The sequence below is a fragment of the Ambystoma mexicanum genome, chromosome 1p (genome assembly GCF_040938575.1).
Source record: "Ambystoma mexicanum isolate Mex_15411 chromosome 1p, UKY_AmexF1_1, whole genome shotgun sequence".
NCBI lineage: Eukaryota > Metazoa > Chordata > Amphibia > Caudata > Ambystomatidae > Ambystoma > Ambystoma mexicanum.
Window position 1 is genome coordinate 510,706,795 of NC_090921.1, and position 23,280 is coordinate 510,730,074.

General features: G+C 43.5%; 1 protein-coding gene across 2 annotated transcripts in view; it reads left to right on the forward strand.

Moving 5' to 3' along the window:
* STAP2 (signal transducing adaptor family member 2) overlaps positions 1 to 23,280 on the forward strand; it is a 226,550-nt gene that overhangs the window by 131,646 nt on the left and 71,624 nt on the right. For both annotated transcript variants that reach the window (XM_069649377.1, XM_069649378.1), the window contains exons 2-5: positions 1,420 to 1,491; positions 2,761 to 2,880; positions 13,411 to 13,467; positions 22,686 to 22,819. In XM_069649377.1, the coding sequence (XP_069505478.1) occupies positions 1,420 to 1,491; positions 2,761 to 2,880; positions 13,411 to 13,467; positions 22,686 to 22,819 (383 nt within the window). The remainder of the gene's footprint in view (positions 1 to 1,419; positions 1,492 to 2,760; positions 2,881 to 13,410; positions 13,468 to 22,685; positions 22,820 to 23,280) is intronic.

Here is a 23,280-nt window from a genome sequence, read left to right on the forward strand (position 1 = left end):
CTCCCAACTAGAGCATACCCAGCCTGCGCCAATGTTGCAAAGTCTGCCTCAGGAGTATGTGGCAATGAAGAGTTTGCCATTGGCAGACTTTCAGATGTTAATGCCATGCTTGGGCTCTATCCAGTGTCCACCCAAGAGATCTCACATCGGAGGACAGAGATGTGGGCGATCCCTTTCCTACCCTATTCCTGCAGATTATCTTCACCTGGTAGTAGCGAGGGGCTGAGGCATAAAATAGGCCTGGACCAGAATCGTAAATGGCAACTTGTTACTTTAGCTGATATACTGGGTAATACTCAAGGGGCGTTATCGCTTTAACGTGTTGCAAACGGTTATAGGTGAAAGGGTCGAAATACAAAGGATCAAATGGCATTATTCCGAGTCAAAAGGACCGAAAAAAAAGGGTCGAATGCATTTTTTTTTTAATTTTGTTTTTTTTTATGGGGGTTCCCCCCCTAACCCCTTGTTTTCTTTAAAAAAAAAATTGGGAACTATATTAAATTTTAAAAAACGAAACAAAAAAATGCATTTGCAAAAAATTGTTTTTCGATCCTTTTGACTGGAACTTTTTGTAATTCGATCATTTGTATTCGAATAAATGACTGGACACCGTTGCAAATTTTGGGGCAGCATGTCTGGTATGGCCCTATTGTCCAATAGGCTAGTCTCTAGCCTGATTGGACGAGTTCACCCTGCCAGCAAACAGCAGCAACAGGAGCATATCCCATACATTGCACCATGTTGGAAACGTTTGCACTAGTGCCAGACATTTTAGCAGTGATGCAGAGTAACTTTACACTTGGGCCCGATTCATGGATTTTTTTGCGCGGTTCAAAGTGACTTTGCACTGCTGAAAAGTGACTTTTCACTGCAGACACAAACCCTGATTCATGGAACTGTGCAAAGTGTATTTTTGCAGGGCAAAGTCAGTGCAAAGTTCATTGTGTACAGCAAAAATGACTTTGCACTGCAAAAATACTTTTGCACAGTTCCATGAATCATGGTTTGTGTTGGAAGTGCAAAGTCACTTTTCAGCAGTTCAAAGTCACTTTTAACAGTGCAAAAAATTCCATGATGGGAATCGGGCCCTTAAAATTTACACTGTCACATAACTACAAAATAGTCCGGCATTGGTGCGAAATTGCCCCACGGCAAAGCAGTAGTGATCAACGCCACTTTCATTTCTGTGGTCTAGTCTTCAGTGTCGCCACAGAACTTGAACTTTAGATTTAGTAGCCAGTTAGGCTAGCTATTTCTTCATAGCATAGAATGCGCCAAAGTTTTGATCTTCTAGTGTTTTTATTGCAAGTTCAATATTTTCCATGTGCCTTCTGTGTGTGTTCTGCTGCATTGCCCTTCCCGCTTCCGCTCCCAGCATCACCTCCAGCACTGAACATTCTTTCTTATTTCTGCTTCCAGCTCTATAAGAAATTCTGGGCCGGCCTCCTGGGGAATGCCCTTTACTTCTACAACCACCACAAAGACGCACAGGTACTTTTTAAAATGTATTTTATTTATTGTGCATTTGTAAGACGCTAATACATCACGTTCAACCAAATGTGCGCACAACTACAACCCCACTCTAACCTAATATGACCCACACACCCAACACAAACACTAGCCATCATCCGAGGCACTGAGTCCTACCCATACGGTTACAAAAAGGGGGACCTCTCAAAATGAACGAACTTGCACACATAAGACAATGCACACAGGCATCAGTTCCTGCTTGCTCTGAACCCATCATCCTATCCTCACTCACACACCCAGCCCTCTTCTCTTGCAGAGCCACGTGAGTGCCCGGAGAATGCCCTCAGGTGGCTGCGGTGTGCGGTGTGCGGTATAAATTAACATAACCATGCAGTACACATTGTCCTGGTGAAGTGTTGGCTAAGGGAGACATGAACATTGATGCAGAATGTTGGGAGAGAAACATCCATCTTTGTTCTAGTGGTTACCAATTGAAAGCACTCAGCGGGTAGAATGGCACCACATCAATACGATTAAGGACTAGACCACAGGCAGCATGGCCTTCCCACCAGCCGATAGACGCAAAACAACCAGCTGCAGCATTGTTACCCTTTAAGTCATAGATTAGGACTTGGGCAGGGGGACTCCTGATTTCATCTTTTCCAAAAGTGATATTATGAGTGTTGGGCAGGGCTTTAAGTGGAGTATGAAATCGAGGGGTGGGAGGGCTCAATTGGGGGCGTGGCTTGCAGGATGGGTGTGGTCTAAAAAGTATGCAAAACCTAGTATGGTACGCAAACAAATATATAAATATATGTAAGCATTTATACATTTGTATGCAAACCTTACTATGGTTGATGGGTTAAATGACTACTGGGGTCAATAAAAGTGGCAAGAGATAGTTCTGTTGCCTTCCCAGAATGTAAACCCAATCTCTGATGCGAACGGCTAACCACGGAGCTATTCTGAAGAGGAAATTGCCTTTTGCCACTTGAAAGCAAAGCGTTCATTTCTAGGTCTAGGTCTAGTCGTGTTTGCTGTCAGAGCAGCTGGAGGGACCAGGGTAATATAAAGAGGGTTCATCGTTCCACGCCTCTGCTGGATAAAGAAGCGGCCAATGAGGGTCTTACTACGTGCCCAATTCCTCACTCTAACTGGTGACCTCATTGACGTTCTAAGAACACATGGGTTTCTCTCATAGCGCTTCGAGGGCCAATGTCTCTATGTTTAATTACACGTGATACACTCGCTTTCTTCAAAGAGAGCTCACTCTGCAGTCATGTTTTTCAGTATGTGGACGTTATCAGTTTGGAAGACTTTGTGTGTCTGACGGACGACAACAGCCGCTGCAAAATACCAACTGAAGCCAAAATGACCCTACAGCTGAAGGACAGAACCGTCCATTTAAAGGTACTCTGTGAAAAATGATAATAAAATGTGTAAATGGTTTATATGTGTGCGTTAGAGGTGTGTTGGGGTTTATAACATAGTGAATGTATTAATCATTGTTGTGGCTAATGAATGAGTGCACAAAGTTGCTGCACAATGCAGCAACATCATTTCATCAAAATGCCATTGGTAGAGGAAATGACATCACACGACCCTTGACCAATAATGAGATCACAGGATGTGATGTCATTTGACCCCACCCCCAAGTGACATCACTGTAAGTGATAAAAATAAAAAATAAGTGGGCACCACTTTTTTTGGGAAGAGTCCCTTAAAGTAAAATAATTCGTTTGAGAAAATCTAAGGTTCAAATTTGGTCTGAAAATTTTACAGGAGCCGTTTGCGATGAGTCTGGAGGCGCCCTGGCTCGAAAAAGCATGCGAAGCAGAAGACTAGATAACAAACCTAGCCACAGAGCGGCTCTCTGTTCGTCCCAACATGGGTTGTGCAATTATCAAGAAATTCTTCAAAATTGTAGATGCTTAGTTCAAAACAAAAACAAAAAAATGTATCAAATTCCAGTCTTTGTTGCTTTTTCAAAAGACAATTGTTTATCAAAAAGGTCACTAATTAATTCTTAGTGAGGATGAGACTAGCACATTTCTTATTAGAAGCAGACTCAGTGTGCCAATGCATTTCAGAGAGTTTTCTCCTTCGTCAGGGCAAGTCTGTGATGTTACAAAACAATAGCATGCACAACAGAAAAACAGTATACTGCATATCAGTTTCATAAAATGAAAATGCTCACATACCAAACGTGAGTAGATTCAGATGTAATTGTGGTACCGGAAGAAAAGAAAAATAAATGCAACATTTGTCAAAAACAGTTGTACAATTTCACCGGTAATTGGTAAGTATGGATGTGGTTTTACCTGTAGTGTGTGTAAAGCCTACGGGCTAAAAGTTGCTGTGCCAAAATCATGCGTGTGATCGTACATGGCGTTCGGGAGGAACACCAGATTCAAAAAGAGGACGAAACGATTGTGTCGTTCTGTAAGTAAATATAAAGTCACAGTCACTGTAAAAGGCCAGTACTAGGTACTAGATGTCTAGTTATGGATAGATCTATTACGGGCATACCTGCAGAGTCTGTGCAATCTCAGCGGAAGAGCCGCGGCAGACGCACAGATGCAGCCTTGCATCGCCGTGTAAAGCCGTTGCTAAGGAAACGATGCTTACAATACCTCGTGACCACATCGCGTCCAAGAAATGGCACGGTGCGGAAGGTTCATAAAAACTGCTGCAGATTCAGTCATCTGTGGATAAATGACGAATTTAAACATTTACAGAGGTTCACCATGATAAATAGAGAATTATGATGGGTCTAAGTAAAAAAAAGAAATTAACGAAAATAATCTCCAAGCATAGACATAGAAAAATACTGATAAGACATAAACAAATCTCATGTGACATATGTATGCCAAAGATAATCCATAAACTGAGCAATAACTACTGAAAATCAGTGTAATGATTCATTGTGCAATTTACAGAGTGCATTTTTGTCGCGGGTGGTGACGCCACTGGGTGTCACCTCGGGTCCCAGACAGGCAGACCAGGATTCGCGACACTAGTGGAAGACCGCAGCTGCGCTGTTGGTCAAAATTAGTTTAATGTAGGATCAATAATAGCAGAGAGGAATGATATTATTCTCTCATCACTCAAAATACCATACCTACTATGGGTGTTTATGAAAAGCTGTGAGGGAGACCTGGTCTATACATTAATATGAGAGTGAATACATGAAAAACAGAACAGAAAATACATAAGGAGATACATCGTTCAGATATAACAGTGATAGTTGATCTCCTCATTGAGACCATTTGGAGCCAAACTCCCAAGCCTGTCGATCCAAAATGTTTCTCTTCCATTGAGCCGCAGGCCCAAATCTTCGTGCGGGTGTACTTTAGTCAACACTTCTAGGATCAGGAACCTGATTTGTGTTAGGTTATGACGTTTTTCAGTCCAATGACCAGACACTACTGAATTAGGGTTCGCATTGCAAATACAGGAGCGATGTTCGTTCCAAAGTATTCTTGCTGCTCTAGTTGATTGACCTACATAATATTTCCCACAAGGGCACTTGATGCCATAGATAATGTTCACAGTGTCACAAGTGCTGAATGTTTTGAGAAACATCTTTTTGCCTGTACATGGGTGATATATAATGTTGCCTTTTATTACCAAATTGTAGGTAGTGCAGTGGAGACAAGGGAATGTCCCGGTACGCTGCGTAATGGGTTCTTTTGTGGGCGGTCTTGTGTGAACCAATTCATCTCGTAAGTCGCTACTCCTCTGTTAGGCAAACACCGGAAGTTGGTCAAATAGGTTTTGTACCCTTACGTCATTCTTAAAGATGCTCCAATGTTTCTTGATGGTGTTTTTAATCTTGTTACTATGAACAGAAAATTTAGAGACATATACTGGTGATTTGAGTTCTCTCTTGGCTTTTGTAGTGCAGGATAATAAAGTGTCTTGGTCAAGAGCATTCACCCTCTGGGATGCTGAGTCAAGTTCTTGCTTCTTAAAGCCACATGTCAAAAATGTGTCTTTCATTTCCAATTGTTGTGTTAGGCAGTCTTCAGGGTCACTGACAAGCTTTTTAACACGTAGTAATTGGCTATATGGTAAATTCTTAAGTAAGCTGGGTTGGTGAAAGCTCAACCGGTGGAGCAAATTGTTGCGGTCAGTAGTTTTGCAGAACAGGGTGGTGCTGTAGCCACTACCCCTCTTCTCTATTTTGACATCAAGGAAAGTAATCTTATCGTAAGATATTTCACTGGTAAATTGAATGCGTCTGTCGATGGTGTTAAGGTATTCAAAGAAGACATTGAATGTTGCTTCAGTGCCTGTCCAAATTCCGAAAATATCATCAATGTAACGTGTCCACAGGTGGATATTTTTGCTCCATTCCTAGTTATTAAGTATGTGATCCATTTCAAATTTGTGCATAAAGCAGTTTGCATATGTGGGTGCCATGGTGGCACCCATCGATGTTCCGGAGATCTGTAGAAAAAACTGATTGCGATACTGGAAATATGAATTTTCCGCAATAAATTGAAGGAGTGTCACTATGAATTATTTTTTACTCAGACCCATCATAATTCTCTATTCATCATGGTGAACCTCTGTAAATGTTTAAATTCACCATTTATCCACAAATGACTGAATCTGCAGCAGTTTTTATGAACCTTCCGCACCGCGCCATTTCTTGGACGCGATCCGGTCACGAGGTATTGTAAGCATTGTTTCCTTAGCAACGGCTTTACACGGCGATGCCATGTTGCATCTCCGCATCTGCCGCGGCTCTTCCCCTGAGATTGCACAGACTCTGCAGGTATGCCCGTAATAGATCTATCCATAACTAGACATCTAGTACCTAGTACTGGCCTTTTACAGTGACTGTGACTTCATATTTACTTACAGAACGACACAATCGTTTCGTCTTCTTTTTGAATTTGGTGTTCCTCCCGAATGCCATGTACGATCACATGGTATTAGCACAGCAACTTTTAGCCCGTAGGCTTTACACACACTACAGGTAAAACCACATCCATACTTACCAATTACCGTTGAAATTGTACAACTGTTTTTGACAAATGTTGCATTTCTTTTTCTATTCTTTCGGTACCTCAATTACATCTGAATTTACTCACGTTTGGTATGTGACCATTTCAATTTTATGAAACTGATATGCTGTATACTGTTTTTCTGTTGTGCATGCTATTGTTTTGTAACGTCACAGACTTGCCCTGACGAAAGAGAAAACTCTCCAAAATGCATTGGCACACTGAGTGTGCTTCTAATAAGAAATGTGCTAGTCGCATCCTCACTAAGAATTAATTAGTGATCTTTTTGATAAACAATTGTCTTTTGAAAAAGCAACAAAGACTCATTTGTTTGGAATTTGATACATTTATTTTATTTTTATGAACTAAGCATCTACAATTTTGAAAATTTCTTGATAATTGCACAACCCATGTTGAGACGAACACAGAGCGGCTGTCTGGCTAGGTTTGTTATCTTGTATTCTGCTTTGCATCACTGGAAGTGAGGACACACGACCTTTCACCCCTTGACAAAACAGGAAGTGGCATCACATAGCATTGTTCCTCAGTACACTAAGGAAAATATGGTTATGACATCATTGTAATATGATATACATTTCATACAAGAATGGATCACCATTATCTAGCGTTAATATCAGTGTGTATAGGCCCATATTACCAAATTACTGTGAATGTAAGCTGACCTCCAACACAACAACCTGGACTATTGTACATCACTCGAGCTAATCTGTAACAGACAGAGCATCTCGAAGAGGCCTAAACTCCAAAGCTCACATATCCAGTTCCTGCCAGGTGTCTGGCCACAGACTGGAAAAAGCAACTGACCAACTGAAGTCCAACCAGAAGACATTCAGAGGCTGAACCACTTCATGCTTTTACACCTGGACAATACGTGCAGGGATTTTCCTGTCAATAGTGCACTTTGAACCATTGCACAGCAACCAACTCCCGCCAGTAACCCAGAGCCTGAATATCCCCCAACGTTTTCACCACGGGCACCCCACCATCCACTGCGAGTCGCTAAGGGCCCATCCTCGTTGTTAGACGTGCGATAGAGGGACGGATGTGTTGCAGGTCATAGTAATTGCAGGCTTTTTTATTTTTAAATGTAAACAGCAGCAGCTCCATGACATTACCCCTAGAAAAGTCATTTTTTTCTTTATTTGATCCTTTATATCTTGTTTAGTGCCAGACTCGCCCAGCTTTGAAGTAATGGAACAGGAACTGACCCCATGTTGCTCTGCACCCTCTTGTTCCCAAAGCAAGTGCATTGCCCCAGAGCTATCCTTCCAAATATATATTATTTTGCTTGAGGATGCAACAGATGGTTTACTTCAAAGATGGGGGGAAACATCATGTAAACAAATTATCTCCCTAGCGTCTATCTACTACAGTGGGCCTGTGATGCAGGTTTGGCAGATCTGGGTCAGGTCACCCAGTGCCTAGGCAGGATTGGTGGCAGAAGCCACTGGGGCATATCCCTCTCATCACAAACCCCAAAGCTCACTGGATGCGCAAAGCAGACAACGAAAAACACTGATGAGATTTGCTTTCATGCGGTGCTGTCACTGAGTACTGAAGGCTCTTACCCATTCCCTGCTAGCTAGACTTAGCCACTACACCCTTCCGTTGCTACAGTACTGTGTATGAGCTGCACAGACAGCACTGCCTCTGTACCCAACCATTCAGGCATTATTCACTAATGTACTCCCAACCTGTTTGTGATGCTTGTTCCTGCATCCCTGTTATTTCTCCAGCTAACAAGAACTAGATTCCAGGTGAAAAAAGTGGTGGAACATTTAGCTGCATTTACAACCACCTTTTTCAGGTGCAACACAGATATCTGCTTTTGGCACTGCCTCTTTGTCCAGTGGGCCAGGGGTCGCAAGGACAGGTCTACGGGTAGCAGGGGGGCACTGTGGGTAGCAGCTGCTACCCCTCGCAGCCCCCAAATGACGTCCCTGTGCCCAAACCAGGTTTTATTCTGTCATTGTTGGCTGCAGGGCCCTTTGTCTTAAATCTGTTACGCACTACTATATACAAAAACATGTCGGCACAGGTGTTTCAGCCTATAGATGGCCAGGACCCACCCATCCCTAGTGTCCCCAAAGCACAATTCCGCAGTCTTCATCAGGACAGGAGGATCAATTATGTTGCAGACATGTTTTCAGCTGTTATTTCTTTACTAGACGGCTTTGATAGACAACAGTCTTCCTGATTAAGTACTAGCAGTACTTGCCGAGCACAGAGACCATCAATGTGTCTCAAACCACACATATGGAAGCTCACAGCAATGCTGAAGTCACTGCACAAAGCCTATCTGTACACGTGCCCGGTATCCCAACATTTCAGCAGTCCAATCCAAAAGGTGAATGCTGCATGGACAAAAACCTCTTCAAAACGCATAATCAAAATGTGTGGAGTCCTGACATAATTGTAAATGTTCTGAAATGACTGAAAAGGGTTTGTTGAGTGTGAACGCAGGAGATGACTTCCCTATTGAGTTCTCCTTGGGAATGTGTATTGGGGAGCTTGCACATGGCTGGGTCACGTCACTCTTTCTCTATAGAGTCTCAAATAAAAAATAAATAAATAAATATTTCTAGTGGTGGACATGATGAGTGCCTCCAGATGTTCTCCGTTTCATCCCAAGTTCAGGCTGGGGGAGCCCAGCCCTGCAAAGGAGCGAACCTGAAATACTCAGATACAGGAGGATAGGCAGGTACCCACATCTGCCCAGCAACAACACATGACTATGGTGGGGACGTGAAGTTGGGCGAAACAGCCCCTCTCCCCATTTCCAACCAGTTCAGTGCACAAAAATCAAACACTGACTAGGCTTCCTTTGTCAAAACCACACAAGTGCAATATCATATATGGTCCTTCTCGATCTGAGAGAGCAGCAAAGAATATACAGCAAGAGTTCAAGCACAAAAAACAGACATTTTGAGCACATTATAACTCAAAAGGCCTCATTGTGACAAAAATAATTGTGCACAGTACTGTCCCGTTAACCATTCTTTTCATTTTTATACTTTTTAAGTGCAACCATACTGTTCACAGCAATTAGTAACAGAAATGGAACTTTCAGCAAAGAGGACACAATGTGTGCGGGCGGGCAAATATGAGAATCTCTCCCTGCAGCGGTACCCATAGGGGCGCTGACCAGTGCACCTCAAAGATGTCAGATCAGCAGATGATTTAGGCCCCACTTACCCCCAAAAGTGAGTAAGGGTCCAAATAAGTAGACATGCTGGGCATTCAATTGAAGTCAATGAGGAAAACATGCAAAAGGAAAAAAGAGAAGAGGCTCAAAAGGAACGGCATCTTCGGCCAGTACATTGCCCATTAGGAAGGGAAATCTGTGGAAGGCAATCCATCCTCCTTTTGGGCTTACACAAATCTGAAGGATTAGACATGGCTATGGAGTAAAAAAGGAGGAAAGAGGTTTTAACTGGATAAGTACCCACTGTGCACAGAAATGCGGCCTAGGAAATCTGAGAGAAGCCATGATCTGCTTTTCTCAAGTTCTGCAAGTGGTCACCTCCGCACACAAACAAACAACCCTCAACATGAAAGTCTTAGCTGATTACTTTGTAAAATTGAACAATAGAATTCCGTATCCGTCCAAACACCAAATTACGACATTGTATGAAATGCAGTAAAAATCTGAAAATGGCCTTCATGGGTGGTACCAGGGGGTCACCCCTTCATTGGCACAGGGAACATGGCCCAACAGGAGATGGAAAGTCTAAAAGCTTTAAAAAAAAAAGACATCTTTGGCCAGGGGTAGCAAGGGAGACAGCATGGGTCACAGCTACGACCCATTCGACCAATGACGTCCCTGGCACATTGCCAGAGACATATATTCTTGATTGTGTGTTGTTCCTGTCCAGTTCTGTGTTTTATAACTCAGTTTGTGAAAGTATTAAGCATTGAGTTTTGCGTACTAATTAATCAGCATTTCGACTTATACAAGAGTGCACATGTTTACTGAGTGGGCGAGATCTGTGCCCAGCTCTGTAGTTAGTTTAATGCTGATTGTGCCACTAAGAGGCCTTGTAAACGAATGCATGTTGGAGGGTAATGCCTAGCGCAGGGGTTTGTACTGGAGTGTGTTAGGTTACTGCCCAGCACAAGAATGTGTGTGGGTACTGTGGAGTCTGATGTAAATCATGGTGTGCACGAGATGACGTCTGTGTGCTAATGTTCACACTGTAGAGTGCAAAGGTTCTCCTGAGTTATGGTGGCAACAGTGTGTTGTGATTCCTGGAAATTCTAAGTGATGCGCTCAATAGGGGACTCTGCATTGGCTCTGTTTTGTGCCAGGGGTTTCATATCAGAATGTGCATGAGTACAGCTATGCTTTGCCGTTTGTTTTATTTAAGCTCTCAGGCACCGCTGACCCTGTCCAGAAGGCCTTGGAGCACCTTACAAGGGAGGAGGTGAAAAATAAGTAACAGTGTTTTTCAGGACAGGATAGAAAGATTAGGATTGGCAAAGGATAGCCGTGCAGATGGTCAGGCTGGGGCTAGTATTTAAATGTGTAAATGTATAGCTGAATTGTGGGGTTACTAATCAGTGCTGGGGTACATTGTATGCAGGGGTGTGTCTGTGTGGTGCCAGTGGAGGGGTGAATATTTGTGTGTTCAAAGGTACTGGCTGCTGATTATTGAGGCTAATATCGGTGTGCAAGGGGTACTGATGAGCGGGGAAGTTAATATTGGCTTGGCCAAGTGTACTGCTGAGTGATGAGGTTGATATCGTAAGTGTACTGCTTAATACTGAGGTTAATATCTGTGTGTGCAAGGGTACCACTGAGTGTTGAGGTTAATATGTGTGTGTGCAAGGGTACTGTGGATTATTGTGGCTAATATTGGCGTGTGCGAGGGTACTGATGAGTGTTGAGGTTGAAATGTCCAAGCGCCCGCTTAATGTTGAAGTGTGCATAGGCACTGCAGAGTGTTGGGGGTAATGGTGTGCTGCTGAGGGCTGTCATCAATATCAGGATGTGTCATTGTTATGTGGGCTCTGGTAATTGTCTAATGTGGGAGGATATAGCTAAGTCAGCAGCAGCGCCATCCCCTTGCCTAAACCCTTCCAAATTGAGGAGGTTGCAGGTAGTCATGCCCAGGGGCGCCAATGGGAAAGGGGCTCTTCAGCAAGAACCTGTCACATTTCTCACTTGGGAGAGCAGATTATTTACATTTCAAAACATTCTGTGGCAGAGGACAAATGCACGCCCAGGCAATACCAAGATTCCCCTTTTGGTGAACTAATGCCTTAGCGGTTCCAGCCCGTACTTTCGCCCCCCACTGACAGAACACCACATTCCAAATGTTACTATCATAATAAATTGCGAGGACAATTTTTATATTGGAAAAAAGGTATTGGGGTCAACATAATGCGCAGTCCCAGCCTTGCTCAGTGTACTTGGCCTAAAACACTGACCGGGTGGCCCTTTGCCATTCCCGGTATTCCACAACTGGTGCACCAGCACTTCGGGTTAAAAGTCCTTCCAGGTGACCCTGTTACTTGCAGTTTTATTTCCTAGCTAACGACTGCCTCTGGTTGTTTTTCCCACCAGACAGGAAGTCTCCTACTTGCACGGAGCGAATATCTCAAGGTCCACTGCATTCAGTTGTCGGGGAGTCCCAACTGTCTGTAAGAGTGTCAGTGCCCGTCTAACCCCAAACCGGCTTGTGTGGCCGGCGGGTAATGCTTGCAGAAGCCCGCACAGCGTGACTCCTCCCCAGCTAGGACTGCCCAGTAACTCCGCCTGTGACAAAAAGAAGAACAATTCGGAAAACACTAACAAAACCTATGAAATGATTGCAAGTCGTTAATACTTACTCGCAACCTAACATCACCTGCCCCTTTATTTAAAAAGTACATTCAACCCCTTGTAATATCTGTGCTGATGAACTAGCAGCAGTTCAAAGCATGCAAAACTTGCCCTACTTCTTAGTGGGGAGTGGGTGTGCGGGTGTTCGTTCTGGACTGCAAAGAGGCAGAGTCTTTGCAGCCCGGCCATTTAAGCACCTCCCAGGCCAGAGCTGGTTTTTGCTGGGCCGGGAGGTATGCTCCTTCTGCCTCCCTCGGGAGAGGAGAGGCAGCCAGACACAGGTACCCAGAGGTGTGGCCGGATATGCTGCTTGTCCCTCTAGCTGTGGTAGAAGTGAGCGGAAATGTTTGGGAGCAGCGATCCACTCCTTTTTATTACTTACTGTTAACAGTTTCACTACTTTTTTCACACTTCTCCACTTTAACACCCAATAGCAGTTCCAGTTAAAATTAGATCTGTTTCAACTCAATATGCTGTCAACCAGCATGGCTGCAACCCTTGAAAAATGAGTTGCCCGTTGCTCCCCTGCTGCCTATTTTGTCCCCTGCCAGGGTCACAGCTCCACTACTTTTTTTGATACACTTCTACCACTGCCCTCTAGTGCCCCCTGCGTGGGCTGGCCATCTTCTGATATGCTCTGCTCTGCTCAGCTTTTGGGCGGCCCACACCTCCAAAGATTGGTATCTCTTTGTGAAACTAAATATCCTCTAAATTCTGATGGACGATGCAGATAATGGGCCAAAGGGCACAGTGGAAGGGGCGGGGTGTCCCACAGCCCAATGTGTTGAGGACCCTACTCACGACCAGCTTTTAATACTGTGATGCAGCGCCCCAAAAATGTTAAGGCTTCCTCTTGGGTTAATCTGGGTATTTGCAAGAAGACGGCTGAGTGTTGGGTTTACTGAGGCTTTTGAGGTCCTGGGAATGTGTGAGGGTATATTTGTGCCTGCAGTTAAAACTGAAATGTGCAAAGATATTGCAGTATGGGGATCGTTCTGGAATGTGGATGGGTGCGGGTGTGTACTGTGCGGTACAGCATATACTTTGTGTATTAATTCTCGTGTTCTCTGTTTTCGGTAGGTTGACAGTTCCGAGTATCGCGAGATGTGGAAGGGATTCATCCTGACAGTGACTGAGGTGCAGTATGACGCACACATGGGCTTGTGCTACTTTTGTTTTCCATCAGGGAATGTCATTGCGTTCATAAAAAACTGAATATCTCTGCCTTTGCGCGGGATCTCCGAAAACTCTTTTCAAGTATGGCCATTTATAAAATATAACATTTAGCAAGCCTATTTGGCTTATTTAACATAAGGAAAGCATATCTGTGTGATTTAAACTAAAAAAAAGTAGATAGGCTGTCATGCAAACATAAAAGCAGAACATTTCCCCATTGAGGGAGCCAGGTTGTGCCAACATCCCATGCTGCAGGCCAGACAGCTCCTGCATCCCATGATTACTAATATATGGTTTAAATGATCCTCTAGCCTTGACTTTGTTTTGGGCTTTGAGGATGTTTTTTTTAGATTGGGTTATTAATATGCAACCCTTACAACAAGCAAAGGTTCCTAGTACCCAGCTCAGCTGTAATAATACAAAAATGAGTACTGGTCTGGGTGATTCTAATATTTCATTGCCGGGTGAGACAAATGGGACTGTAGTAGATGGATACATCTATGGTTATCATCTGCCTTTAAAATCCACTTTACATCGCAGCCCTGATGATGAAAACCTGATGCTATCCTGGAATATGAGAGGGTTTGCGCACATATTTGGGGAAGATGGTTTGGCCGCTAATATGGATATTTTTATGTTCGTGGCTCTACAAGAGACATGGCTATTGGAAGAAATTAAATTTGATGGTCGCTCGACTATACATCAGGCAAGGGTTTGCGAGGCCGCCCAAAGGGAGGGCTCCTACTCTCACTGAAACAACCCTGGAAATTAGCAGTGCTTAAAGATAGTACTCCTACTATACAGACAGCTTTTCTAATACAAGGTAAGTGGAAGATCTTGGTTGTAAACATTTACAACCCCCCCCCCAATGCACAGACACTAAAATAAATATAGAAGTGGTAGTAAATATGATTAAGAGTCACTCCCAATCTTGCCCCATGTGGTTTATGGGTGACTTTAACGTAAAAATAATAATTAATCACTCTGATTTCCCGGCAGCTAATTTTTACTCTCCTGTGAATTAAAACAAAACTAATCGCCAGGGCAAACCACAGGCCCACCGCTTTGAAGAGTATGGTTTCACGATGCTAAATGGATATTGCCCGGGTGATGCCAACATGGCATATACCCGCTCAGCGGGTGAAAGTGCAACTATCATTGATTATATTACTGTAATCCCTGATTGCCAATATGGGAATAGTCTCTCGTGAAGAGAGTGACCACTTCCCATTGTGTGTCCTCTCCAAACCTCTTGTACCCGTGACTCTAACCTCACCACATGATCCGAATGGTAATATCTTTCTTAATAAAAAATAACCGCATTCAGTGGAATGCGAATAACATATTGAAGGGTAATACTATGGCTCAAAATCTGCTGACCGCCTATATTAATCAGTTCCATGAATCTGGTCCCTCTCTTCGGGATGGGTTTATCGTAGCATTTTCACGATGACAGAATTTGTAGTTCCAAGCTAAAGTATAAAACACTGTATGAATGGTCTAATTTCACGCCTAATAAAAGAGCACACTATGACAAAAAAAATAGCAGAAGCTAAAAAATATATGCGAACTGAGATTGCAGCTATATTATACCCAGCTTTAGGCGTGATTGAGAGTAGCCTGACAACCACATATGTTAAATCTGTAAAGAGCTTGTAGAAAATTTGGCTCAAGGCCTATACAAATTCTTGTGAGGTTGAACACTGGAAAAAAATAGCAATGCTGGCCAATCCAAAACATTCTACAGAAATTTGGCGGGTAATATGGGGTAGAAATAAAAGGTATCTCGCCCATTAATTGTGTGACAGAATTAGACTGGGAAAAGCATATTCAATCCACCCTGGGAACTATAGACACAACTGAAGATAAGGTGAAGACCCCTGAAAGTACTTGGGTATGTTTGGCGACAATTAATGATATTCATAAAATCATTGTCCGCTTGAACAATTCAAGTGCAGCGGGCCCCGATGGGGCATGTAACAACTTGATAAAATCCTCACCGTGTAGTTGGGCTCAGGCATTATTTATTTTATTTAATGCAATAGGTCTGAGAGGGTCAATATCTCCCACGTGGACGATGAGTAACATCTTGCCGGTCTATAAGAAAGGGGCATGGAACAACCCATCTAATTATCGCCTATTAGCCATGCTCGATATACCGGCTAAAATCTTTGCAAGGGTCCTTTTAGTTGAACTTAATACTTGGATTCGTGCAAATAAGACCTTACCTCTGAATCAGACAGGTTTTGATAGAAAAATCTAATAATGCTCAGAGTAGAATAATTTTAACAACTGCAGTAGAATATTCCTGCAAGCGGCGCAATTCTAACATGTATTGCACATACATTGATTTTAGTGCAGCTTTTGATTCAGTGAATAGGAACATACTCTGGGCCAAACTAACTAAACTGTATATTCCCACACGTTTACTTAAAATGTTGATGTCCTTGTATTCCGAGACCACAGTGCAGGTTCGCCTTCATGCCACAGGGAAACTTTCAAAATCTTTCCCAACTTATCTAGGTGTCAAGCAAGGTTGTATAGTGGCGGCTACACTTTTCAATCTTTATTTGGCAGACCTCCCAGAAAAAATGATACGCCCTTCTACATGTCCAGCAAACGTGGTATCTATGACCTTCAAATGGTTGGCATACGCAGATGATTTGCTAATACTCGATCATACCCCTCATGGTCTACAGACTTCTCTTAATGCCTTAAGTGTATATGCCAAAAGTAATAACTTAAGGTAAACATAGAGAAAAGCAAAATCATGGTGTTTGCAAAAAATCGTACTCGTAAAACAAACATAAATGGATATTTGATGGTGTTCACCTTGGACAAGTAGAGACATACAAATACCTCGGCCTATACGTTGATGATCAACTTAACTGGAAGTCGCATTGGATAGAACTTAAATGTAAATGTTTAAGAGTTGTAAATACCATCAGCAGCTTTATTGGTAGAACATGGGCTTCTCAGTCCAGACAGTCTTACTCCTTTACACGGCAAGAGTCAAACCCATGCTACTCTATAGTGTTGAGATTAGGGGATATAACTTCACATGTGAACTACAAAGGTTTGAAGCTTTGATTCTCCGTAAATTGCTGCGCCTTCCACGTCGTGTTTCCATAGAGTATATTCTGCTTGAATTCGAACTAAATAGCATTGTTACAGATGTTAACTATAGAATTACGATGTGTTATGAAAAGTTTTTACATTTGGATAACAATACGATTGGGGTTCAATTTATGTCCGCTTTTAAACATGTTGGCAATTGTATGAAGATGGGCTTTCTGCGTAAAATGATGGCTTTACATAAAACATGGAGTGACAAATATGTGCTCACCAATCCTATCCCGAATGGCCAAAGATTAAAATCATGGTTGAAAAAGAAGTGTAAGGAAGGTAGTGGCAAATATTGTACAACTTGCCACCCTCAGGAATAGTGGAATGTACTTACAGTATCGAATGGACCGTAATTCAGCTCATTTTACATTCAAGCTTACCCTTCTCCTAAGATAATACATCAGTATATCTTAATGACATTTAATTGTAGTGATTCCTTGGAGATCAGAAGTGCAATTTTTGGCATAACGCTTGCTTTAAGGTGGTGTCGCCTATGTGGTAACCTACAACTGGAAACGCTTAAACAACTGTAAGTTGAACGTGAAGGCCTAAATGAAATCAGAACAACCTTTTTAAAATCATACGATAATCAGTATAATTGCAATAACCTATCAAAAGTTTGGAGCCTCTTCATGGAAGGAAATCATATGAATTGTATATATTTTATTACTACGTTTTATTGGAAGTGTAATGAAATTTTAAACCAATTATTGGAAGGTGTATTTTAATTGTTGTTGGCCCCATACAACTAATAAGACATGTAGTGTGGTCAAATGGAATATGTTGAATGGATAAATTAGGTTTTATGCTTTTGATGCTTTTTAAATTGTATAAGTGTTGTTTTTGTATTCATGTTTTTAATCTCTCTTGTAATGTTTTATATTGTATATACAAAACCATGTGGCTATATGTATTTCATATTAAATAAATAATTCAATCAGTGGTGCTACATGGAGAATGGACTGTGTGTGTTGCCCCCGGGAGTTGTCTGAGTGTGAATATGCCATTACTGGAATTTACTGTCGTTTTCAGGAAACGTTCAAACATGCCTGAGGATGATAAAACAATTTAGAAATCTGAGCTTGCATTTCAGGGGTAAACGGGCCATCGATTTGCTGTTTGGGTGTAGATTGGTAGTAGGCAGTTGGTTGAGAGGAATTAGGGCTGTTGGTCCGCTGGTGGGGCGTGTTATTCAAGATGGCTGGGTTATAAGTGTCCAAAATGTGTTTGCGGCTTACTTTCAATGGGGGCACCCTTGGAGGATGGGATATAATCGTTTGTACCTAGTTTTGTGGGTCGGAACGTGCAGGTTTGCAAACTCATTTTTTATAGATTTTATTTGCTCCTGGAGCTTTATTTGAGAGTCTTATAGGGCCCGGGTCTTAGATTGCTCTTTCAGTATCCCAATCTAGGTAGCTGTCCCACTGGTGTTGGTGTACACGTGAGCCTTTTTTCTCTAGTGCTGTTTGTAAATTCTTATTCTGTCTAGATCGAATGTGCCTTCCTGGGGGAAAGTGTCTAGGTGAATCGGTCTGCGTATATCTGTGCCATTGTTCCAGGCACTTGCATGCTTTTGGCAAATAGTGAGTAAACATGAAGTGTTCTGGACTCCCTTTAGGAGGAAGCAACACTTGTCTAGATTACCCTGAACCCATTTTCTTGGGAGAGGGGGAGAAAGACAAGGTATGGCTTATTTCGGATCCATGTCCGTTCCTAACCCCGTCTGCATCAAGACGCTATTGAGTACCGTGGCTGGAGGTGTGGCATGGCACCTCAACCATTCTGCCATGTCTACTCAGCGATTCAGGTATCCCTTGTGCCCCGTTCCTCCCCTGTATTGAAATTTCAGAGACTCCCGCAGGTGTTGGTCAGATTCTGATGACTGGTGCTTCACAGCCTATATCCCCCATTATTCTTCCCCCCTATGCAGAGCTGTTTTTTTCGTTCTTCAGAGTTGTGGGTAGGAATGGGTAAAAGACAAGATACATAATCAGTGGGAATATAGCCTGCTACAGCCCCTGTTCTAGGACAGCAGAGAGTGTGAAATATGAAGCAGAGTTGCACCTTGCATTGCACATTGAGGGCTTCAAGTGACAAGGTATGGGTTGAGACAAGACAATCACGAGATTCTCATCCAAGATGTTTTCTTTGCACACATACAGAACACATTCCTCCTTGTTTCTATTTGGTCCTACACTACTCTGACCGACATTGCAGTCTTAATTTCTCCTTAAGTTAGTAGGAAGCATGGATGCACTGCTTTTAAACTTCAGTGGCCAACTCCTTTACTTCGGATAACCAGTTTTGTTCAGCAGGGTAATTTCCCTCCTATTACTCCAGACAGATTCTATACTGTAAATCCAAATTCAGATATTTTGACCAGTTTCAGACAACACAAGACATGACATCACAATACATTGATGCAGTTACCTGTGTTCACCAACCCACGATTTTTCGATCAGGTCTTGCTTCCGCATCTGCCCTGTCTGCTCCCTCAGGTCTCTGGGCGTTCTAGCCAGCTCCACCCTCTGACCAAATCATCCTTTCTGTGCCCAGGGAGATCACCGGGAAGTGCGCCCGGCAACCCAGGTCTGCCAGAGAAGGAGGAATTTGAGTCACGGCATCAGATTGAGGTGGAAAATAATGACCACTCACGAATCCGGTGGATTGATGAGCACATTATTAGTAAAGAAGTAGCAGACAAATAATCAATGGCAACATGAGCCTTTGGCGCAAGTGACTCCATCCCTCCTGTGTTCAGGTCTCTTTACCCCACAGGAATACATGAGTTTCAATGGAAGGGGGGGCTGGACTCAGCCTGGCAAGGTCACATCTTTCTACTTTATTGCTCACCGAGAACAATCCCTCATTATGCAGCCTTTTGATGCCAGCTGCACTCAGAGTGCTTTTTAGTGTTATCAGTAAAACAGCATAGCGAATACATTTCTTCACTGTGAATATACTCCCTAAAGCTTTGCACCCGCTTCGAGGCAGGCGAGAATGCTTGTAAAATGATAACATCCGCCAGCTAAAGCCACCTTTCAGTAAAGAGGGAGAGCAGAGAACACGCTTAGCTATGCCACAAAGGATATGCGTCAGAAACGTGAACAGTGAAGGTGAACAATGTTTAGTGGTGGGCAAAGTGCTTTTCTAAAGGCAACATGTGCAGTGTAGTGTACCATCTTGCTTTATGCAGGCCAGAGACAGTGGTTTAAACATGGCGTGTGGTAAACAGAATATACTGGTGCACAGTGACTTTATAACGGGGAGGTACATATATGAGTATGCCTTATTAATTATTTGTTTTCCTCCACAAGGTTAATTGGACATTTATTGTCAAAAAACAGAAGAATAATCCAGACTGCTGTACATGAAAACAGAGTTTTCTCTCATGTTAAAAGTTCTGAGATTCTGCATATAGACAGAGAGATTCCGAGTTTATACATTTAGGAGAGATGGCCATGATGGAGAACTAGCATTACAAGTAACTTTGACTTGGCATTCCGTACAACGAGCGCACAAAAGTGCACACACATAAAGGATGAAGGCATCATGAAGTAGGACACAGACAACAGGCTCCAGGTTCAAAGAAAAGAATATTAATTAACTTAAATGTCAGGACGGTTGAAGGCCTAACTTACCCTACGCTAAGGTGGGATTTCCCTACCAGACCAAGAGTAAGGTATGTCTGAGTCAAAGAGTTCAACTTAAAGGTCTGTTTGTGCACAGAATCTATCCTTTCCCTCACAACTACAACGAGCCGATGTTTAGGGATGTCAAATGAAACAGTGTTTAACTCAAAGTTCTGAGCTGCTTTTAGCTCATAGCTTCCATTCAGCGCCCCTTCCACAAGCATAAGAAAGTTTCATGAAAATGGCTGACAGTTTACCTTTCTCCAGTTCAAAGTGATGTATATCAGCACCAAACCTTGGGGTTCCCTTACCCAAGTTTCACGTACCACAATCCAAAACAAAGGTATCTTGAGACTCTGGTCCCAAGACATCAAGTGTAGTTCTATAGGTCTCAGGGTTCCCTTCCCCAAGACTTTCAATACCTTTGGGGACACTTCTCTCAGTCTCTTCAAAGGTCTTTAACAAAAACCACCAGGTCAACTTATACCCTTTTCTGGCTTGCCTTGACAGCTCCTTTGCAGTGTTTTCAGTGGACTTGTCTCATGGTATTCTTAACTTTCATCATCCAGGGCTGTCGGATCTAGGCGCAGTTGTCAGACCACATGGTCCACCCATCACAGGTTGCGCAACCAGAACCCCTGGGATCCTCGGCACACACCCACAGGTTACTTGGTGCTGATTCCTGAACACCTAGTCACTGTCACTTGTTCACTTTTATTAGGCTTTGTGGTTTAGGGGTATTCTTGTGCTCTTCTTGGTCACCTCGTGGCTCTGCAACCATGCCTCACACACCCCTTGACAATCTGTAGGCTTGCCACACTGCATTCACTCTTTAAAGTTCACTGTTTGGCTCTCTTCAGCCTTCACTGTGTTATTTAAAGGCCACGTTTAACTCAGTATTCAATGCTCTTGTAGGTGGTTTAATTAAATCCAATATTCAATACATGCCTGTTTGCTTTAGTGTTAAATAGCGCTTTAATTTGATCTTCAATGTGCACTGGTTCTATCTCAATATAGAGTGCGCTATTCAGTTCAGTGTTTAGTATTCATTGGCTTTTAAATGTTAACTTTGCCTTTAGTTTGGTATTCAATATGCGCTTTTTTGTTCATTCACATGGGCCGCCGCTTACTTGTGGTCTTTTCAGAGCTCCAGGGTGCTGACACGCCTCTCTGACACTCTCCTGCCTTCTTGGCTTTCACCCGGTGGTTCCCACGACTTCCTTTCACCTCCCAAAGTCAGGACCGACCATCGTAGTGAGCTCCACTCGCTCGCCGTGTGCTCCCTGTTTCACATCGGTATTTCTGCTGCCAGATTTCAGAATTGGATAGCGTCTTCCGGGCTCCTTGGCAGTTCTTGCTGCACACACTGCTGTTTGGAGGCTCAGAGGCTTGTGGGGAATACGAGGCCCACTTACATCAGGTCCCACAAGTGCTCTGGGACTTCTGCCATCATCCTAGTCCCTTTTCTTGGACCACCACGGCTGCCTCCTCTCACAGGTCTCCTGCTGCTCCACTAGTTGCTTCACCAGTCGCTCTCTGCCCTGCTGCGCTGGTCTCCCTTTATACACCTGCAGCCCCTTGACAGGCTGCAGGTGTGGAACTCTGAATAGTTCTGCCTGATCACAATAGCAAGGACATGCCTGACCCTCGCAGTTCCTTGCAGGCATCTTCTTTGACCCAGTACCAAAGTGGTGTAAAGGGGTATTCTTCATTCCTTTTAGTTGTATCTTTTTTGTCTCAGTACTCTCAACTGTTATATAGTAAGAGTTGAGGGGGGGCTGCCTTATAATAGCCCATAAAGGTTGGAGTAGGGTTAGGGTGGTTGTCGGTAGGAAAGGGGATACCATGTCTCGCCCATCTTATATTTAACACTTTTCTCCCTCTTTCTGGTACGTCTGGACTGATGGTATCTCATATCCTTTTCTTGGTCAATGGGGGACAGGGATAACAACATCCCATAACTGCCACTGGAATAGAGGGTTCTTCTTGGAAGGGAAATGGGAAATACTGAGTACATCTCACTCCCCAACCTCAAGGTGATTCTCCCTTGCTTGTCCACCCCCATGCTCAGGATCCAAGAGCAATGGCCTTTCCCTGTCGACCTTTGTAGAGGATCCCAAGGGAGTAGGAGTGAGAACACCCTCAGGTTTCTCACACCGGGCAGTGGGTTTTGCCCTGGAGCACTGTGATGTCTGTGCTGTGTTTCCCTAAAGCAGGAGGGTTGGCAGGCGTATACTCGTCTTTATAGCCATACTGTGTGTGTTCACTGGAGCAATGCTGTTGGCATTGCTCTGCAGGTTTGTGGAGTTTGCCCTGCAGTACTGGGTTGAAAGTGCTGTGAGTGTTGCTCTCGAGCACTGCAGTTGGCAGTGTGATGGTTGTACTGAGGCACTAGTCATTGACTGCTTTCTTTCTCCACAGCTTAAAGTCCCTTCTGAGCTGGCCTTGCTGCCTGGTCCCCGACATATGATGCATGAGGTACTGCAGAAGGAGCTAGAGCGGAGAACTGAGGTGGACAAGGAATACGACGAGGCCAAAGATGAGGAACTACTGCCGTGAGTACCACTGAGACATGCACGTAGAGCCCCTATCCTTCTGTTTTCCAGGCCCTCTAGACCAATCCTGCTGCTGCATTCCGAACAGGTGGAAGCTGGTCCAACAGACTACAGGGAAGGCCATATTACCGGGCTCTGCAGTAATCCAGCAATGTGATCTAGCTGGAAATAAACTCCTGTATCACTGTTCCTTACTTGCACCTTTTGGGATGGAGCATAGTCCAACCAGACCCTTAGTTTTGTTTTTAATTTGCCTTTAATAATGTTTAGGGGGAAGAAAGTTGGGAGGGACGATCAGGGTGGAGCAGGGGAGAAGGCCAACAACCTTTGTTCCTTGAAAAAGGATGATCTCTGTTTCCCTGGCAGTCAGCTGATGCTGGGTGGCGTGCATCCATTGGGCCTAGGCATCTGGACGTCACATTAAATTAGGCAGGGCCAACACCCATAGAGAAATAGACCGG